The sequence below is a fragment of the Alosa sapidissima genome, chromosome 6 (assembly GCF_018492685.1).
Source record: "Alosa sapidissima isolate fAloSap1 chromosome 6, fAloSap1.pri, whole genome shotgun sequence".
Classification (NCBI taxonomy): domain Eukaryota; kingdom Metazoa; phylum Chordata; class Actinopteri; order Clupeiformes; family Clupeidae; genus Alosa; species Alosa sapidissima.
The window spans coordinates 2,351,021-2,371,035 of record NC_055962.1 but is presented as its reverse complement, the minus strand read 5'-3'; the positions used below and the strand labels follow the sequence as shown (position 1 = coordinate 2,371,035).

Here is a 20,015-nt window from a genome sequence, read left to right as displayed (position 1 = left end):
ATATAAAAGAATTCCGAAGTGCAGTAAGCATTGCGAAAGCTAAGAAGAAAATTCCCACCCATTTTACGCACCGGAAACGGCTGTTTCAATCAGTTGCTGTGCTGCTCGTGTTTTGCCAAAAAATGGAGGACAACGCGATCAACCTGTGCGACATGTAGAGAGACGAGTGATGGGCCCTAATAACTTGAGGAGTTCGATGTGGAAGTACTTCGGATTTTTGGTATATCAAACTATGGAGAAGAACAAAGCGGTAGGCTATGCAAACTGTGCAATCGAGTTCTACGTAGGCAAAATTTGTTTGACATTTCTAATCGTAAACACAGACACAGCTATGTTGAAGCCTGCAGTCATGTTTGTCACTGATGTAATGGCAGTCCACTCGGCTTATTGTTTTTCGAGAATGTTGCACTCCTGTTTGTCATTGTGCACGAAACTTCACACCAATAAATCATCAGAAATATTGCTGGCTTGCGTCTACAAGCGCCCTCTTTACGATCGTCCTAATGCCTGTTAGTTGTTTGTGGATTGGCCTATATTTGGCGTTGAAAATGGAAACGTCTTTAGACATAAAAAAATCGATTTTACAATCGATTCAATGAACACTTATGTCTCAAAAATCGAACAGGATTTTTTCACAAAAGTGACAGCCCTAGTAGCCTTAATAAGTTATTTTCACTAAATGCTAAATATTTATTTTTTTTTAAAGCTGAGCTGTGCTTAAAGGTACACTATGCAAGATTTACACCTTAATATAACCATTACAAAGCCAATTTGATGGTAAACGAACTTGTAATAGGCGAATCTCTCACCTAGCATAGCTATAGACGTAGCGTATCCCTTCCGAGAAAACCAGCCATGCAACTTCAAGAACGGCGGCACGACAAATCTCACGAGAATCGTGAAACATTATCTTTTCAGTAAATATAGCTCTTTGGAGATAGTTTTTGCCTGTTGTTGCATTGCATGTAAATGCCATGGACTATTATCACTGTTCTTCTTCTTATTATCTGTTATTATTATTCTTCTTCCGACCAAATTTGACGTTTAATGACACTAAAACCACTGAACCGTTTGACGTCATTCAAACACTCCTACAAAGGTCTTGTAATGGACAATTGTACGAAGTAATTTTACATTTGTGAACTTTATACTTTTTGAGATATTTACGATAAAAAAGAGCAATAAATTCCCATTGACTTAACATTGACTGCCGTGGCGGCAACTTTTAGCATTATGACGTGACCTCCAGCTGAAAGCAATCAACAGTTGAACGTGAGCTTCTGAACGTCTTCACCTGCTGTGCCTTGGTCACTTTATTTGCTCGTAAAACTCTCCTTCAGAGGCACATTTCTCTAATTACAGACAAGGTAAGTGTTCCGGTTTTTGGTATTTGAGTCATTTATGTCGTCAAACATTATGTAACGTTAGCGTGTATGAAATGATGGGTCACAAATAACTAAACTAACGTTATAACTTAAGGTAACGTTAACGTTAAATAGTTGACGTTAGCACCTTACTACGTTGATATGTATTATGTAAGGAAACCCACTGTTAATCAACGTTAATATGTCGTCAACTTTACAGTGACCGATAGCTGTAGGTTTCGATAGCTAACGACAATCAAACGTAGCAGCTAATGCACTAATGTTACATTTGTTCATAAGGCCTACCTACCAGGAGCATTTTAACTAGAACGTTAACGTAAACCAGAGAAGTAGGCCTACAGATACTAGGCTCTGTTCAACATCAGTTCACTTTCCACAGGTGTATAGAATCAAGCACCTAGAATAGATTATGAATGCAGACTTCGTGGTGCTTGATTATAGCCTAGGGCTAGGCTGTGTGAAGGGACCTGATGAAACCCATCATGGGTTTCATTCATGGCATGAATAACGTTAGCTAACGTTACTTGTTGATGGTCATAACGTTATAGCTTCTACCGTTCACATTTTAGTTAAAGTTAACAAATATATGCTCCTGTTTTAACATATGTTTAACGTTGTACACCGCTTGTTTGTGTATCAAATAGGCCAGGCTACGTTTCATTCTACACTCCTGATTCTTACGTAGCCTAAGTAAACACTATCACGGTATACTATAGATGTGAGTATTGATGGGTTTCATCAGGTCCCTTTCAACAGTTGTATACAATCAAGCACCTAGATTATGAATGCATTGGTGCTTTATTAATACTCCTGTGGAAAGGGACCGTATGAAAGCCATGAATAGGCTACTGTTAGGAAATGGACAATACGACTAAAGTCTTGTTAAAACACACAACAGAAGTTGAGCTATTATGTTTGTGTTGTCAACATAGGCTACAATGTTTACTTGGCCTACTCATTTCTGCATTGTTCTGGTCTATAAATTAAAGTGTAGCCTGGCACGTGAATCAAACTTTCCAGTTGTAGTACATTGTAATCTGTAGGAAAAAATGTGGCTGACAGACCTAGCAAGCTGTTTAAGTTATAGGCTAGCAGTTGGTTATCAAGATACTTAGTATCAGAATGATCCGTCCTTACTCATATGATTATCAACAGCAACAACAGACCCTTTGCCTGCAAAGTTTTCTAAGCTGTTTACGTTTTATATTTTAAAAAAATATGATTAACTATCACCTATACTAAAACTGAAATTGTTTAAAAAGCTTAAACTGTTTACCATGTTAGTCGTTAGGTTATAATGCGTCAGCCTAATGTAATGTAACAACTTCACTTAAATACCTTTGTTTTATTGGACAATTGTACAATTGCAGACATTCCTTGTTTTGGTATAACTGTTAAACTTGTTTGCTTTTGCCTTTTAGGTTCCAGACCAGACCAGACCAGTGGTGATGTCTGTGTGCACACCTGTCAACCATACATCTCTGACAATGTTGCTAGCAACATACCTACTACATTCTTACAAACATGTGACCATATCTGTGCACATACCATTTAACCATACTGAGACTTATCTGAGATCTACACTGAGACATTCTGAGAAATATATTGTTGTGTGAGGACTATACTCACTAACTATATGGAACATGTATACCTTTGAATCATATTTGTCAACCATTCATACCTTTAATCATACCTGTGCTGTAACATCTGTGAAACATAGCTGTGCTGTTAGACCTCTCTTTTTAGACCTGAGCTGTGCTGTGTGAAAAATAAGATTCTAACCTAAGTTCTGTCTAAAACTGATCATCTGAAGGGCTGACTCTTGTATTCTTCAGTGTATGTATCACCATCAAATTTGACCTAATACCAGAATAACTGAGGCCTCTAGCTGTTGCTGCCAGTTCAGAGTTACCACTGATAAATAGATCTGTCTTAGGATAATATGATTGGCATTATCAAGTTCTGTATATATAATATACACAACTGTGATTTTTACTTGAAGCTTACATTGGTAAGTGTTCATTAGTGTATTCTGAGTATCATTCTGCTGTATTAAAACAAAGAATGTTGATCAATATTGAATTGACAATTTATTTTTACTGACTGTCATATACTCTAAGCTAACATCTAACCAAGTAAGTGGTTTTCAAGAATACTGTAAGACTATGTAATCTGAATAATCATACTGTAAGTAATATGTTACACACAGCAGCTTTTTTGCATTTACATGCAATGGTAATTCTCTGGAATTGCATTTTCTATTTAATCCTTCATCTCCACAACAATGTCAGCAATAATGACGATAACGTGACCATTTTGGCTACTATGATCATATCACATTTTCATGTATCTGTAGTGGGTGGTAAAAATGTTGAGTGGCTGGTAGATTTTTGGAATCCACCAGCCACAGTGGCAGGTGGACAACATTTTTAAATACCATCCCTGGCAGAAACACATAAACACGCATACACATGCAGGCAAACAGGAACACACAGGCAATTTCCCAAAGTCTGAGCAGAGCAAGAGCCTTGCCTGTTAGCATAGCTTCAAAGAAAGATGGCAGACAGTATTTGTACATTCCCATCCCCTATGGCCGGATTGAAAACATGCAGAACTAGCAATGTAGTCTCCAGCCTCTGGCTAAAAAATCCTCCGATGACTCAAAATGATGATTTTTGCACCATTGGGGGATTTTTTTTCCAGCCCAGAAATACAGATATCTCTCTTCTCAGGGGAAATGAGGGCGGTAAGCACAATCATTCCAAAATACTACCGGGTTTCTAATGATGCAAAGCTTAATGCAAATCGGTGAAGTATTCCTTTAACCGTATATGATATTTTCCATGCCATTTTTTGCATTTTCATGCACAGGTTATTCTTTAGAATTGCATTTCTAGTTTTATTTTGGTGTTTTTGTTTTTGAATTTTGAACAAATGTTTACAAGTGTTGCATTTTAACTTTTTATGTTGTATACAATTTGAAAGGGCTATTTTCCCTTATTAGATTTCTATATTCCCTTTGATTTCTGGCCTGTACCATAGCCACACAATAAACCTTTTTGTGCTACAAATATAAAAGAAATTTTATGTTCCACTCAGTCTACAAAGAGCATTTGTGTAGCGTCATAGTCACAGGGATGTTGGAATCACTGAATAGTGCTCAGTCCATTTGTCCTTTGATAATTACAATAAAGGTTAAAATCATGAATTCACTGTGTTCTCTTTACATTGTTCCAGGGAACACAAAGCCTAAATCCTCATAATGATTATTGCCAGCATTTTGTGGACACAGGGTATCGTCCACAGAACTTCATCAGAGATGTTGGTAAGCACAGGGTATTTTATTCAGTATTTCAGCAGTAAGTGTTGGGATTTGTTTGGCATTTTTTCTCCTTTTTTCAAGATCCATTTTAAGTATTTTGTTTTATTAGGAGCTGTTTTAGCCATTTAATTACTATCAAATGTATTTTCCAGACTACTAATATGGTGTTGCAAATGCATTTTCAATTGGATTTGCTTAAACTAGTGCAGTGCCTGTTCAAACATTAGCCTGGCACCGCTCTCCTACGTACTTCTGCTCAATTTTCCCTTCAGTACGTCGTCTGGGTCTGCGGTATATTCGTGGGTTTTCTCCTGCAAAAATCTGCAGGTCCAATCAGCGAACAGAGGGAGTGGCTGAGAACGATGACGTTGAGGTTGTGAGCTAGTTTGAGCCAGACATGCGTCACGACCAAACGTTAGCGATTGGTTATGGCAGATCCAATAGTTTTAAACTTCAACAGAGTACTCGCCTTCAAGGAAGTTAACGCTTGGCAATGGAAAGTGGCCAGACTCTCTACATTATGAAATGTACCAGAGTCTGGTAGGACCAGGCTATTCAAACATGCCATTCCTGTAGAAAACCCATAGCCCAATTACATGACCGCAGGTATGCATGCTTTAAACATACATCATTCCAGCTAAACATTCAATAATGAATACTGAATATTATCAGTCGCAATTGTCGTTGTTTTTTTCAAAGTCTCAAGTCCAAAGTAGCCCGAGTTATTCGAAGTGTCAGTTCATTGCACATAATTTTTACGTAATTTTGAATAGCCACTGCATAGAGCCGAGAAACCCAATGTGTGCTTCTTTTACCGATATATTTAACGATATCTTTTGCATTACTAAGCAAAGCCCGCCTCTTTGTTGTTATGTCTGTCAAACATTGCAGAATCTGAACACAAATAATCCTGTGAATTACCACAGATGCTATTCTGTGAAACAATCCTTACACCATGGCAAAGAGGTTATCTCTGAATTACAGATGGAATCATTATAGTTAGAGTTTGTCAAGTCAGTGAACACTCACGTTATCTCATTAGCCTGAAGGAAGTATTGCTGAAGTAATCTATGCAGCAAATAGAGGTACACCTCAGATGCAAACAGGTCTGATAAATCGGAGTTTGCCTAGCATGGACTGATTTTCTTGTCCAATACTCAAGGCTTCCTTTCTGGAATATTAAGGTCACCCCTTTACTGGCCGTATTGTATTTTGCTTCTGTTAGAACAAAGTTGGTCAAATGTTACATTCCATGACTTTCTCCTGACAAAAAAAAATTAATGATTTTTTTTTGTCATAACAGCACTTAAAATGGTTCTCATGATGGCTACCCAGACATTCCATTTCTCCACAATGATTCTAGACCACACATTTATTGCAGCAATCCACAGGGCTATATGTTAACTTATTTTGCATGTAGCACTGGTGCTACAGAGGTTAAAATATTTGCAGCACCAGCCACAAAATCTGTAGCATCTGTATAACATTTCTAAAATCTCTAAAAACAATCACAAATTGGGCAGTTTGTTTATCAATTGTGTTTGGGATTTAGGCCTACTGCAAGTGGATTGATGAAAGGTCATGTCGCACCTGGCTTCATTGTGTTTGAAAAGAGCAAAAGCTATCAGCATATTATTATGTTATTTGGTTGATTTGTGTTTGTAAAAAAACAAAAAAAACAATCCCTGTCAGTTCCATGCAGTTTGACTTTTCAACGAGTATCAGTTTAGTTCATATTTCTAGTTTTTAGATTAGAGTATATTCAACTTTATTTTCATTGAACAAGTGAATTTTCTCTCATGTGCCAGCAATTCAGTGAACTGGGATTTCTGTCCCATTTTGTCTCAATTTAAGTGAATCCATATCCTACTTCAAATATTCAGGGTCGTAGCCTAGGCTAATGATGTCCGACATGACTTGTCACATAAACATTGTCTATATCAATAGCAATGACTATACAAATAAAGTCTATTAAAATAAAGGTCCAATATTAGATCTGATAAGGTAGCATTTTAAATGGGTGATATAGTTTTTTTTTTCTTTAACCACAAGCTCCGCGACCCACCCAGAATGGTTCTGCAACCCACTATTGGGTCCCGACCCACCAGTTAAGAAACACTGGTGTAATTGATGGAAGCCACATCCCGATCATTGCACCTGAAGAGTATCCTTGTGACTACTTTAATAGGAAAGGATGGCATTCCATTGTATTGAAAGCAGTTGGGGATGGTAAAGGTCTATTGTGGAATATATGCGTGAGCTAACCACGTAGTGTGCACGATGCAAGAATACTAATAGTGGGGCTGTTAAGCTCAACGATCTTGCTTTTTATGAAGCATTTCAAGAAGAAGCATGAAACTTTCAGGGTTTGTTCTTGATTACCTATGCTTTAATTCAAGATCTGGAGGCATTCTCAGTTTGACCTCTGAGGTCAGATAGAGGTCACTGACCTCTAATATGTTGTGACATTACTGGTGAATAGGGTAAAAAATTTAAATAATATATATCACCATGAAACTTTCTCAGTTGATTACTCATATTAAGCTAAGAAAAAAATGTATTGAAAGTTTTTTTTATATTTTAATGTTTAAATATGCAAATTAGGCCGTATCTCATTAAAAATGTGCTAATTTGCATACATTTTGAAAAACAAAATCAGATTGTCTGATAAAGCCAGGCTCAAAATATCTTTTACATTTTGTTGTCATATGAGATGGGAAAATAATTACTGAGGGGTTTATGGACTTCTACTTCTATTATCCTGTAACTAGGCCCGAAATTAGAAATGGGTGTATCTTAGTAGGGCTGGGCGATATGGCTGAAAACTGTATCACGATATAAGTATTTCATATCGGTCGATATAGATAATTATTGATTTTTTTTTTTTTTTATCTATTTCAGATAAGGACCAGAAGGGGGAAAAAACTTCAATTTAAACACTTTTATTTTTAACTGAACCTTCCTCTGATTTGAATCACCTCAGTTATCAATCAAAGCAAACAGGGAAAAGAGATAGCAACACAATCATGAAAAACACTCAAATAAATAATTGTGCTATAAGTCTGAATGAGCAGCACTGGTTGAAGCCTGGAAATATTGTAAACAAAGTAATTTGCTAGTTTATCATAGTAAGTCTACTGGTTAGACTGTTCAGTTTCCCCACGTGTGTTTAAGTTTCAAATGAATACTTTTTCTCCTTGGGACAGGCCCGTTTGAGTCTTGGAAAATACTTTTCCATTTGCATCGGGATTTGAGTTGATTAGAATTTAGCAGTCAATTTGAATGCAACAGTTTTGAACAAATTCGTGCAGCGTGCTAATGATGCTAACCGAATTTAATAGCAATTCAGTCGTCTTGCACGATTGTGAATGTTTGGATTACATGTGCATGCTAGAGAGAGAGAGAGCGCGAGCGAGCGAGCACAGGGCAAGGGCTCATTGAGAGTCTGTGTTGAGGTAGGCCTACTTCTATCGTCTACTCTGGTAGAGTTGCACATACGAGCTACAATGCAAGATATATTTACAATGCAAGATATATTTATTTATGGACAACGTAAGGCGGGAGGTGTGTGTTGCTTTTAATTATCGAATGTTCTATCGAACACATTTTTTATTGATATCGATTACATGTCTATTGCGATATATATCGCTATCGTTTTATCGCCCAGCCCTATATCTTAGGATCTAAATGTGATAGAAATGTAAACTAAATATGTTTTTCCATGTTTCTGGGCATGAGGAACTCATCTATAGCATTGATAGCACTCTAAGAGGTCAACATCATTAAGTGCAGTGAAGATCACTGTCAAAAGATCCAATGATTGGGCAAATCCAAGTACAAAATGTATAATTTCACCAAACAATTCCATATAAATATGGACATGACAAAAATGTAGCCCTACTTGAACTTGAGCTATCAGAAACTCACAACTTGAACTCCTATCACAAATCCCCAATGTAACACTGAGCAGGTAACATATCAGAATTCTAAAATAGTACAGTGAAAGTTGTTGTAGAGCCCTTAGCTTTTGGAGGTAAGAAAAAGGCCTACAAAACGGCTTTAGTCACTGCAGTCACCAGCACATGTGCAGAGTGCTGTGCACATTAATGCTGCCTTTTTGCATTGACAGTGTCCGGTACAACCCTTTTTACAACCACAGTGCACAAGCTCATAGCATGCCTGTAATGCCTCAGGGAGTATTGTCCAACGTGGCTGCATCTGTATCAATCAATCCCCAGTCTGAAGGACTTGGTAACTGTGGGCTAGGAACCAAGGCAAGGCTCCATATGTTAGCCTGGTGCATTGCTCTTTTGATGTGTTGCCTCAAAGCAGCTTGTAAGTAATACAGATCCCGTTTACACGAAGGGAAAACGCAGACTTTCAACTTGGTTTGACCTCTTATTTACACGAAAACCACAACGATTTGGAAAACTCTAGTTTCGCAGTTGCATGTAAATAGGGAAACTGGCGTTTTTGCATTGTGACATGTTGGTCTCTCCTTTGTTTTCGAATCTCTGATTGGCCACCTGTTTGCTCAAAGTGTTCATTTCACCCTTCCCCTGCTGTTTTTATCATTGTTGTAAACAGAAATATTTTCACAAACGAATACCCTGCTATAGCCTATACAGTTAACAACAAAATTATTCATACCCCTGGCAAATATAGATGTAATGTTGATTTTCTCTTGACCAATATGTTTGTTCAGACTGAAAAGGACACTGCCATATGCCAAAAGGTTGTAAGACAATGTGGTAGAAACATGGAATCAACATTTTTTTTTTTTATAAAAAAAAGTTTTTATCTTTTTTAAAATTTTTATGAAAAATGGCATGTCCAAAATTATTCATACCCTTTTTAACCTTTAAACACTGTTCGTTGCTACCCCCCTTAATTTACTGTTCGCGGTCAAATTTGACCGTCCAGTTTTAATTGCTCTTATTTGTAGGAGTGCATGTATGGAGATGTCTTAAGGGGCTATCACATTGTACACGGTATTCGCTGCGCTCGCCGCTAGGTTGCTCTTGGTTGAAGTAACGTCTCAAAGATTTTTGTTGTGCTTGCCACTGGGCTCAGCGCAAAATACCAATGACTTACATGTACAGCGTGCCGCGGTACAACCTGATTGAACTTGACCGCTGCGCGCACAAGGGTGGCAAAGCGGCAAAATGCCCCTTGTGCTGCGCTTTGCTCAGCGCAGTGGCAGACCAGTTCTTGCGTGCGCAAGCCATTGACTATAATGCATTTCATAGCGCATGCCGCGTGTAATGTGACTGGCCCTTTTCATCTCCTTGATGAAAATTATACTCTTTCGCATTCATTTCCTATGGCGGTCATTTTTGACCGTTAACAAAAAAAGTGTGACCAAGTTGAATAAATCCCTCAAAATTCAAAGAAATTAGTCACAATAAATTTAATGTGTTCAAATGCCTTTTGTGAAGGATATCATAAGGTCTTGAGGCAATTTGATGAAAAATGCCATATTTATGGTACAGGGAATGTGTAAATCGGTCATTTTTGACCAGAACAGTGTTAGAAGGTTAAATAATCAATGGAAACATCTTTATTTACCATCAAAGCTCTCAAAATGGTTCTTATAATACCTACCAAGCGTCTCCATGTCTCCACAATGATTGTAGACTGCACCTTTTTGGCAGCAATCTGGGTTTTGAGGCAGGAACGATTATTTGCCATAACTTTGGCCTTGTGCTAACTTTTTTGACTGATTTAGGTCTGGACTCTGGCTGGGCCACTCTAAAATGTTGACATTGTTCTCTGTTAACCATTTCTTGCCTTGTTTGGCTGTATGTTTTTGATCATTGTATGGTTTAATGGTCCAATGATGCCTATTGGGGCAGGTCTCTTGGCACAATGCCTGATCTTTTCCTCCAGAATCTCAGTGTAGTAGTGCTGGGCGGTATGACCAAAAATGTATATCACGGTATTTTTCAAACGTCTTACAGTTTCACGGTATATGACGGTATTTTTTTTCATGCATAATCAGATGTTCACAGCATTTTCTACAGGTTGAGGGAGGAATTGCTGCAGTACATTGACTAAGGATGGTCTATTTTACTGTCATGATGTAGAATAACTCCACACAAGGGGTAATGCAGTTTTCCATGGCCCCAGAAAATGATGCTGTTTACAAAGAGCCACTCATGATTTTAATGAAGAATCTAATCAGAATGCAAAGACAATTGCAGTCAAAATACAGAACTTTTACTGTGCAAATCACAAACATCTTGTATAAAACCAATACAAAAAGTAGTGCAACTTGCAATAATATACTTTTTTGAAAATTATACAATTTAAAATAAAACCTCTCTGCTAATATGCTTATTACTCTGTCAAATAGGACTATCAGAAACATGCCTTATTGTTATTGTGTGGTTTACATGACGTTAGTGGTAGGCTAACGTTAACTTCATGTGGATGTGGATGTCTTGTTAGCCTGTCATGAGTTTCGGTTCGGTTCGCTAGGCAAAACATTAACAAAAAAGTCAGGATCAGTCAGGATCATTTCTAACTAGCCAGCTAGTATTGCTCAGTTCATGTCTATAACATGCCTTACTTGCTACCTGGATAATTTCAGCAGATTCTTAAGGTGAGACGAATGATAAGTTCATTAAACTTCACTGTGTTCGGTGGGTTGCTAACTAACGACATCACCTACTAGCCAGCTAGTTACAGCTGTTGAACAATCTCAATAGAATTTTTGTGACGGTAAACCCCTTCAATGCAGTATCCCTTAACGTTTTTCCTTAACTAAAGAAACAATTTAAGGTATTCTGTGCAACACCCTTAAATAAACCCCTTACCTAAGGAGAAATTAAGCCTTAAGGGTCATACTTCAGGGGAAAAACTTAAGGTGTTTTGTGTTTTCCCTCACCATGCCTCGCAGTTGCACCATGCCTGTGTGTGGGGAAAAAAGTCCCGTCTGAAACACTGTTGCGCGGCGCAGCGTTCCAAACGTTGTGTAATCAAATACACCGGTATGGCGGTATATTAAAAATTCATATCATAACGAAAATATACACCGGTATACGGTGTGAACCGGTATACCGCCCAGCACTACAGTGTAGCCTCTTGCTTTAGTGTTACCGTTTACTTTGAGAAGGTCACCAGGGGCCTCATGTACAAAGACTTGCGTGGATTTCATACTAAAACATTGCGTACGCGCAAACCTGAAAAGTAGCGTACGCACAAAAAAATCCTGATGTATGAAACTGTGCGTACGCAGCATTCCACGCAGCTTTTCTTTGTACATCCCAATTAACGTGAAATTAAGCGTACATGCACGAGCATTACACTCCACCCTCTCTCCTCCCTCAATCACGCTCATTTTAATATGCTACCTAGAAGGACATTCGAGAGCAGACCTCTGCGAAGACAAAATGGCCTATCCCGCAATATTAATAACAATGAAAACTCATCTGTGGATCCATTCATACTCAAACCTGTTGCAATTTGCAAAGTTTAATAATTGAAATCATCAAATGAATAAAAAAGTTTATTTCCAGCGAATGCGAGGTAGAAGTGCTTATCTGACGAAATGGCAAGAATCTTATGTCTTTATCATCTGTAATTAATTAATAACAAAACAAAAACAGTAGTGGCAGAGCGTGGCAGTGGCTAGGCTGAGACCGTGGCAGAATTGGTCAGTCTGCAAGTAGGTGACAGGGTTCGCATAACTGGGTTGAATGCATTTGGACCATGACAACATAACTGCATTTATTAAAAAATCATTAAATAAATCGTGTCCAAGTACCACGCATCGTGCACCCGAATGGAATGAACTCAGTTGGTCCAGGCCACCTCGCCACAACATTACGATTTCTGGATCATATCCCTATATTTGCACACAAGTGTGACAATAATGCAAATGCTTACTCAAGGAAAGTCAAAGTAGCCATGCAGTCAATCAGGGAAATATCTTATATTCGCACTTATTAGTCAGCCTTTCTATTCACATGCATGATCCTGTCCCATATGTATTTCTTTTAAAATGAAAACTATCGGAGATATGAAGGGAAAACACTCGGCAAATGTTAAGGCATGGGCAAATGCGTGAAGCCGACCCCATTTATCACAGGTTTTGTGGAAAGCTCTTCAGAATCTGAAATGTTTGATAACCAGTCATCAACAATCGCGTAACCAAATATCGGGGCTGTGTAGGCTATGTTTCACATTCCCTTTTAATTTTTATCCTCTAATAAGTCTACAGTTGTCATAGATAGGTTGTTGCATAACTTAGTAGAATTTGCGCATGTTGCATGTCCAAATTTAGAAACATAGGCCTATTTTTATATAACCCACGTTTCACAATATACTGTGCAAATAAAGGCCTAGACTCGCGATCATATAATGTTGTTGCGCTGCATTGCCTCTAAGTGTCGCCAACTGACGATACACATTAGAAATGTGCGTACGCCAGACATGAAGTTTGCGTGGAGGACCGCACATTCTCACGTTCAAGTCAGTCTTCGTACATCCGGACGTGAGCGTGAGAAATGGCGTACGCAGCATTTTTGTGCGTACGCAAGCTTTGTACATGAGGCCCCTGGTCCCCCTGGTTGAAAAATATCCCAAAAGAATACTTTTCTAACCCCCACAATTGAAATGGACATGGTGTCATTGGAATTTAATGCTTCTTTTTTATGCCAATCTTAGGCCATGTCCCTGGGTCAAAAAGAATTCCAACGAAAGCTAAATTCTTTGTTCAGGTGTGCCCTTATACTGTAAAGGTTTAGCTGAGTTGTGCATGTTTGGAGAAGTGTGATCCATGATCAGCATCCAAGATGACCAAGTGATCCATTTTTAGATGGAGTGAAAATTTCAACCACCAAAACACCATCCACAATGTGGAGAATAGCGATAGAAATGTATTAGTTTTGGGTGTTTTTCAGACAATTGAACCTGGTGAACTTCTCAAAGTAAACGGTAACACTAAAGCAAGAGGCTACACTGAGATTCTGGAGGAAATAATCCGTCAAAAAAGTGAGCACAAGGCCAGAGTGATGGCAAATAATCAATATTATAAGAACCATTTTGGGAGTTGTAAATAATCAGTGTTTCCATTGATTATTTAAATAGGGTATGAATAATTTTGGACTTGCCATTATTCATAAAAATGTTCAAAAATATTAAATCGATTTATTTTATTTATTTATTTATTTATTTTATTCCATGTTTCTACCACATTGTCTTACAACCTTTTGGCATGTGGCAGTGTATTTTTAGTCAGAACACACACATTGGTTAAGAGAAAATCAACATTACATCAATATTTGCCAGAGGTATGAATAATTTTGTTCTTAACTGTATATGCAGGATAACAGAAGTAGATGTTTTGTCAGTGATCTTCACTGCACTTAATGATGTTGACCTCTTAGAGTGCTATCAATGCTATAGATGAGTTCCTCATGCCCAGAAACATGGAAAAACATATTTAGTTTATATCTGTATCACATTTAGATCCTAAGATACACCCATTTCTAATTTCGGGCCTAGAAATTTCATATCACAGAGGTACAGGTGAATTACAGGATAATAGAAGTAGATGTCCATAAACCCCTCAGTAATTCTTTTCCCATCTCATATGACAACAAAATGAAAATGAAAAAAATATTTTGAGCCTGGCTTTATCAGACAATCTGATTTTGTTTTTTTTAAATGTATGCAAATTAGCGCATTTTTAATGAGAAGGCCTAATTTGCATATTTAAACATTAAAATATAAAAAACTTTAATTACATTTTTTTCTTAGCTTAACATGAGTAATCAACTGAGAAAGTTTCATGGTGATGTATATTATTTCATTTTTTTACCCCATTCAACTGTAGTGTCACAACATATTACAGAGGTCAGTGACCTCTATCTGACCTCAGAGGTCAAACTGAGAATGCCTCCAGATCTTAAATTAAAGCTTAGGTCATCAAGAACAAACCCTGAAAGTTTCATGCTTCTTTCATAAAAAGCAAGATCGTCCTTATCTTAAGAGCTTAACAGCCCCACTATAAGGCAGTCACATTTGTGTGAGGTCCTAAATAAAGGGGAATTACTAGGGCAAAACAAAGTGACCATCTCTGGTTTCAGTGTTGGACATTACCTGATCGGTGACCTGGCTTGCTGAACTGGCTGATGAAGCCCTTCTCTGACACTGGCACACTGTCACCTGAACAACATGCCTAAAATCACAGACTGTTCAGTGCACACTCAGTTGTAGAGATCTTTTGGGAGATTAAAGGGACGATGGAGGTGTCTCCAGAGATTTGTAACTGATTCTGAACCAGTACCAGAATTGCATTGGTGGAAAATGGAAGAGAGGGGATGTTCTTAGATATTGCCTCTCAAGAATGCCTCGTCCAATTAAATTTTAATAAATAGTTCAATCAGGCCTAACTGTTGTATATGTTTTCGATATCCAACCCTAGTAAAGAAACGATTCTAGAAAGAATTTCATATTAGAGATGGCACAGAGTTTCCGCTAGAAAAAAATGGTGCCGGTCAAAGTGACCGGCAGAGGTTTCGTTTTCCGGACATTTTGATGATATGCCAGTCAAATATCCTATTTTCCCTTCTTAATTAGTCAAATTGAGGAAAACTGGAGACAGGCTATGTAGCTTAAAGAATGACATAATCAGGCTGTAGGCTACAGACTGCAACATGTTCATTAGCCTAACTTAAACATGCCTAACAAGATCTAGCCAGTATCTTTTCATGGACAGCAAGAGTCCGCTTCGTTCGTTGTTTTAAAGGTCTCATCATCATTTTTTCATTAATTTTGCAGTGGTCTGTAGTATTGATGAATGCCCTATGAGCCGGTTTTGGTGAAAAAAATGCTGTCCTGCGTCTGTTTCATGCTGTTGTAGTTTGGTGGGGAAGGTGGGCGGGGAGGAACGACTGGATTTCGCCTCTAGTCATGAATATTAATGACATGCTAATGAATTCACCTCTGATTGGCTAACAGTACTGTGACGCTTCCTCCAGTGCGTCCTCATCCGATTCTGCCTGTGCTATGCTCCATATTCAACTTTACAGTGCTAAAACTCGAGTCAAACCTGTTGCACAAAATGTCTTCGGAGATACAACTTCATGTGTTTGATCCTAGTATCCGAGTAGGAAGAAGAACCGCTTCCTGATCGTTTGTCGGTGAACGTTGGTTTAATAGAATGGTAACAATTGCCTGTCAGCTTAAAATTTCTCCTAAAAGAGGTAAACGTTTGTGACAATAGTCATCTTGCTTTCAAGTAATAAACAGTTGGAAACGTTTTAAAATAAAGACCTATTTCTTTACACAGTCAAAAGTCTTTGCAATCTTCCTAGTAGATATTTTACTTCACAACACAGGTAAGCACCCTAAATGCAGATCAGCCACTGACCTAGCCTGCTAATGCTATCGGAATAGATTGTTATGGTTTGAATTCCATGATACTATCATTGAAAGACCACTTGGTCATAGCCCAATATATATATATATAGATCTAAATGCAAAAACACCTACCTAGCTATATTTTGCTGGAATTGTACCAGAATGCCTACAGAAGCAGAGAATGTGTGCTGCAAGACTTCTCCGGTAATGAGAACTATGGCTTTGATAGCCTGACATCTGGCAGAGGCTAGCCTACTCAAGTTGTTTTCTGTCACGTATGACTGAAAAAGTAGCCTACTATAGGAATCTTATTGTATTTTGGGACTAAATATTACAGTAATCTTATAGGAATACTATAGTATTTGGACATACTATAGGTACTATAGAAAAACTATAGCGGTTACAGGATATTATAGTTATTAGTAGTACTTCTACAGTATGTCCCAATTATTCCTATAAGATTACTATAATATTTTGTCCCAAATACTATAAGATTCCTATACTACTTTTTCGTAAGGGGATTGCTCATGTGGTTAGAAAAATGGGCAACACCAGTACCCCTGTTGTCTGTATGACCCTGTACCCAGGATTAGAACCAGTCTGCCTTAGCATAATGTACCCCCTTCAAAATGCACTAAACATTCGACTATGACGACTATGGCCCTCTGTGAGACAGAAGATATGAAAGGTAAGATAAACCTTTAGCTTAAAAGGGACAAAAACTGATGAAACTCCTAAAACAAATACAAAACAGGTACATTTTCAATAAATAACTTTATTATATTTACATACAGCAGTGGTACTCAAAGTGTGGTCCACAAGCTATCTCAAGTGTTCCACAAGTAAATGTGGTAAAATATAATAGATGAGTTCTAGCTGGCCTTGGATGAACAGGCTTGATGGCAATAGAGGTAGCAGGCCCCCATGCCCATGGTATATCCGAAGTGCTTGTATCAATACTCATGCTTTTCATGAAGTATTCTTGTTGGGTACCTAAAGTAAATAAATGTGTATTACTGTCAAGTTACAAGATACTAATAGTACACAGGACATTCACTATCTCACACAAAACTGTACTGGCACAATGGAAAAAAAAATATTTTAGTGACTGTGGTAAGGTGTATGATGTACTAAGTAGCACACCCACAAGAAGACATTCAGTAATATCAATTCTATCTGTTATGCAATTCATGGGTTTCATCAGGTCCATTTACACAGGTGTATTAATCAAGCACCATGCAGTCTGCATTCATAATCGAGGTGCTTGATTTTATACACCTGTGGAAAGTGACCTGAAGAAACCCATGAATTGACTTTCCCAAACATTGACGAGCACATAACAACCTGTATTAGCCTACTAGAAAAAGACTTCTAGAAACTAACTAGCACAAAAATAAAAGTTAGATCACAAACCTTTGCTTCTAACGTGATGACCTAATGTAGGCTAGAAAGCTGTGTAGCCTGACATCAGGATGTGCTCTGGAAGACATACAAAACACTAAGTAAACAGCAAGTAATCAAACAAAACATCATTGTAGGCCTACAAAGGTCAATGTAATAATGGCAAGAAGACATAAATTAGACTGAAGTGTAAATACCTGAGCTCTAGTGATAGAAACTTAGCCTAATAGTGCACGGGTATTGTGTTTTTGATTTTCCCTGTTTAGACTAGAACAATACCCGTACTTAGTTGAACATAAGATATTGTTGCTAATATTATTATTTGTGGTTTAACGTTTAGGTTAGAAGATTATAGGTTCCACAAGCTAAATCTCTCGGTAGTGTGGTCAGTTTCTTATGAGTGTAGCTGAAGCATTCCGTTCGCGTTATGTACTGCAACAATTAGCTTCCAATAGGCCTAATCAATGGAAGTAGCTACACCTGGCATGTTAGTGGCCTGTAGGCTACGTTCGGGGAAAATAGACCATTCCTCTAATGGATTTTACCAGAGCCCTTTCATTCTCTGATTTTACACGTCGCGAACAGAACACTTCAGTTACGTGCCTGGTGTAGCTTCCTGTAATATAGGCTAGCCTAAGCCTAGCTTGTACCCTTTTCATGCATGCTAACGTGAAGAATATGAACATGCTATTTTGTAACAGACGTTAGGTGGAAAAGTTTGTACTTACAGCCTGTGAGCTTGTGGTCGATCGTCATGACGGTACAGAACCAGGTTTTCAGAACATCGATGCAAAACCACTTTTTAACTGTAGGCAGTGAGTGTGGTCGAAATGATTGGAACACAGAACTAATGTTGCACTACTTCGGTGGTGGTGTTCCAACGATAAATCCGAACCATTTCTTCCTCTTGTTTCTAAGGCAAGACATGCAACATTGATGTGTTATTGCCACAAATAACACAGGCACGATTTTTTTCTGCCATGTTAGCAACTTGCTGTTAGCTCCTACTAGCTGCAGAGAGACAATCCCCTAGCCGCAAAATCTTCCAGTCTTCCTGTAGGTGGTCACAAGCCAAGGTGGGCGAGGCCATGAATAATCAGTTTCCCTTCGGCGTCATTGGGAAGGGCTCTTTCTGATTTGCTTGTTTTTTTTTTTTGTTTTGTTTTTTTTCATTGGCTAATGCGGGCAATGGGGGTAGAAGATCATCTTCACGTGCAGCATGCATATGCAACTTGGAGTGAGCTATAGTATTTCGAAAGTAACAAGTATTAAACGGTTTCTCAGTGAAGGAGACCTTTAAAAAGGCTACGTTGTTTGTTGCTGCTACCCACGTTATCTCCACTATTTATTCTTATACATAGCCACATTCTACTGCCCTTCATTCTATTCTCACTGTTCTGTTTTTATTCTGTTACTCTTTTTACGTTTTTTATTTTTTTATTCTTATATGTGTGTTGTACTTTGAGATCAAAGATTAACCAGAGTCAAATTCCTTGTTTGTTTACGCAAACCTGGGCAATAAAGCTGATTCTGATTATGTCCACTGAATTTCATCATGAAAATGGTCACATTGTCCTTGATGAATCCATATATTTGTTTGTTTGTTTGTGTTTCTTTTTTCTTTCTAGGTCTAGCAGACCGCTTTGAAGAGTATCCCAAACTCCGAGAGCTGATCCGACTTAAAGATGAACTCATTGCCTCCACTAATACACCACCCATGTAAGTCCTATATATATATATATATAAAAAAAAATATATAAACACACTAAATGTTACTCATCTCATATGAGCATACACAAGTGTGGTTACATTGACCTTGAATTAAATATCATTTTAGGCGTTTTGGTATTTTATGTTACTTTAAAATCTAAATTTATAAAAATAAAATCTGGTAAGTAAACAAGAAACAGAAACACAAGTTATGTAACTTACTTGATATTTCTGGTCTTTAACCAACATTTGCTTTATGCGTGATAGGTATTTGCAGGCAGATCTGGATGTTTTTGACCTTAGAGATTTGAAGTGCAAGTTTGATGTGATCCTCCTGGAGCCACCCCTAGAGGAGTACTACAGGGAGTCAGGTATCATCGCTAGTGAACGCTTTTGGACTTGGGATGATGTAAGTTACTGCTTAAAGGTCTCATCTCATCGTTTTTTCATTATTTTTGCAGTGGTCTGTAGTATTGATGAATGCCCTGTGAGCCGGTTTTAGTGAAAAAAATGCTGTCTTGCGTCTGTTTCATGCTGTTCTAGTTTGGTGGGGAAGGTGGGCGGGGAGGAACGACTGGATTTCGCCTCTAGTCATGAATACAAGGATACAAGGATACAAGGAAGTTTATTGTCACATGCATATAGTTACTGGAAGTAAGAAATGCAGTGAAATTATGTCTGGTGTCAGCCTATTTGTGCAAAGTGGGGGGGGGGGGGGGGGGTAAAAAGTGCAGTAGAAGAGGGGTTTAGTAGATTAAGTGGCAAGGGCTGCATAAGAAAGGTGAGGGAGGATAGGAATTGGGGGGGAGGGGGGGGGGGGCACCAAC

At 38.1% G+C, this 20,015-nt stretch overlaps 1 protein-coding gene across 2 annotated transcripts in view; it reads left to right on the top strand.

Annotated features, from left to right (window-relative positions):
* The window catches only part of mettl14 (methyltransferase 14, N6-adenosine-methyltransferase subun), a 65,826-nt gene that overhangs the window by 25,057 nt on the left and 20,754 nt on the right, over positions 1–20,015 (top strand). For both annotated transcript variants that reach the window (XM_042095028.1, XM_042095029.1), the window contains 3 exons: positions 4,623–4,710; positions 19,107–19,197; positions 19,456–19,597. In XM_042095028.1, the coding sequence (XP_041950962.1) occupies positions 4,623–4,710; positions 19,107–19,197; positions 19,456–19,597 (321 nt within the window). The remainder of the gene's footprint in view (positions 1–4,622; positions 4,711–19,106; positions 19,198–19,455; positions 19,598–20,015) is intronic.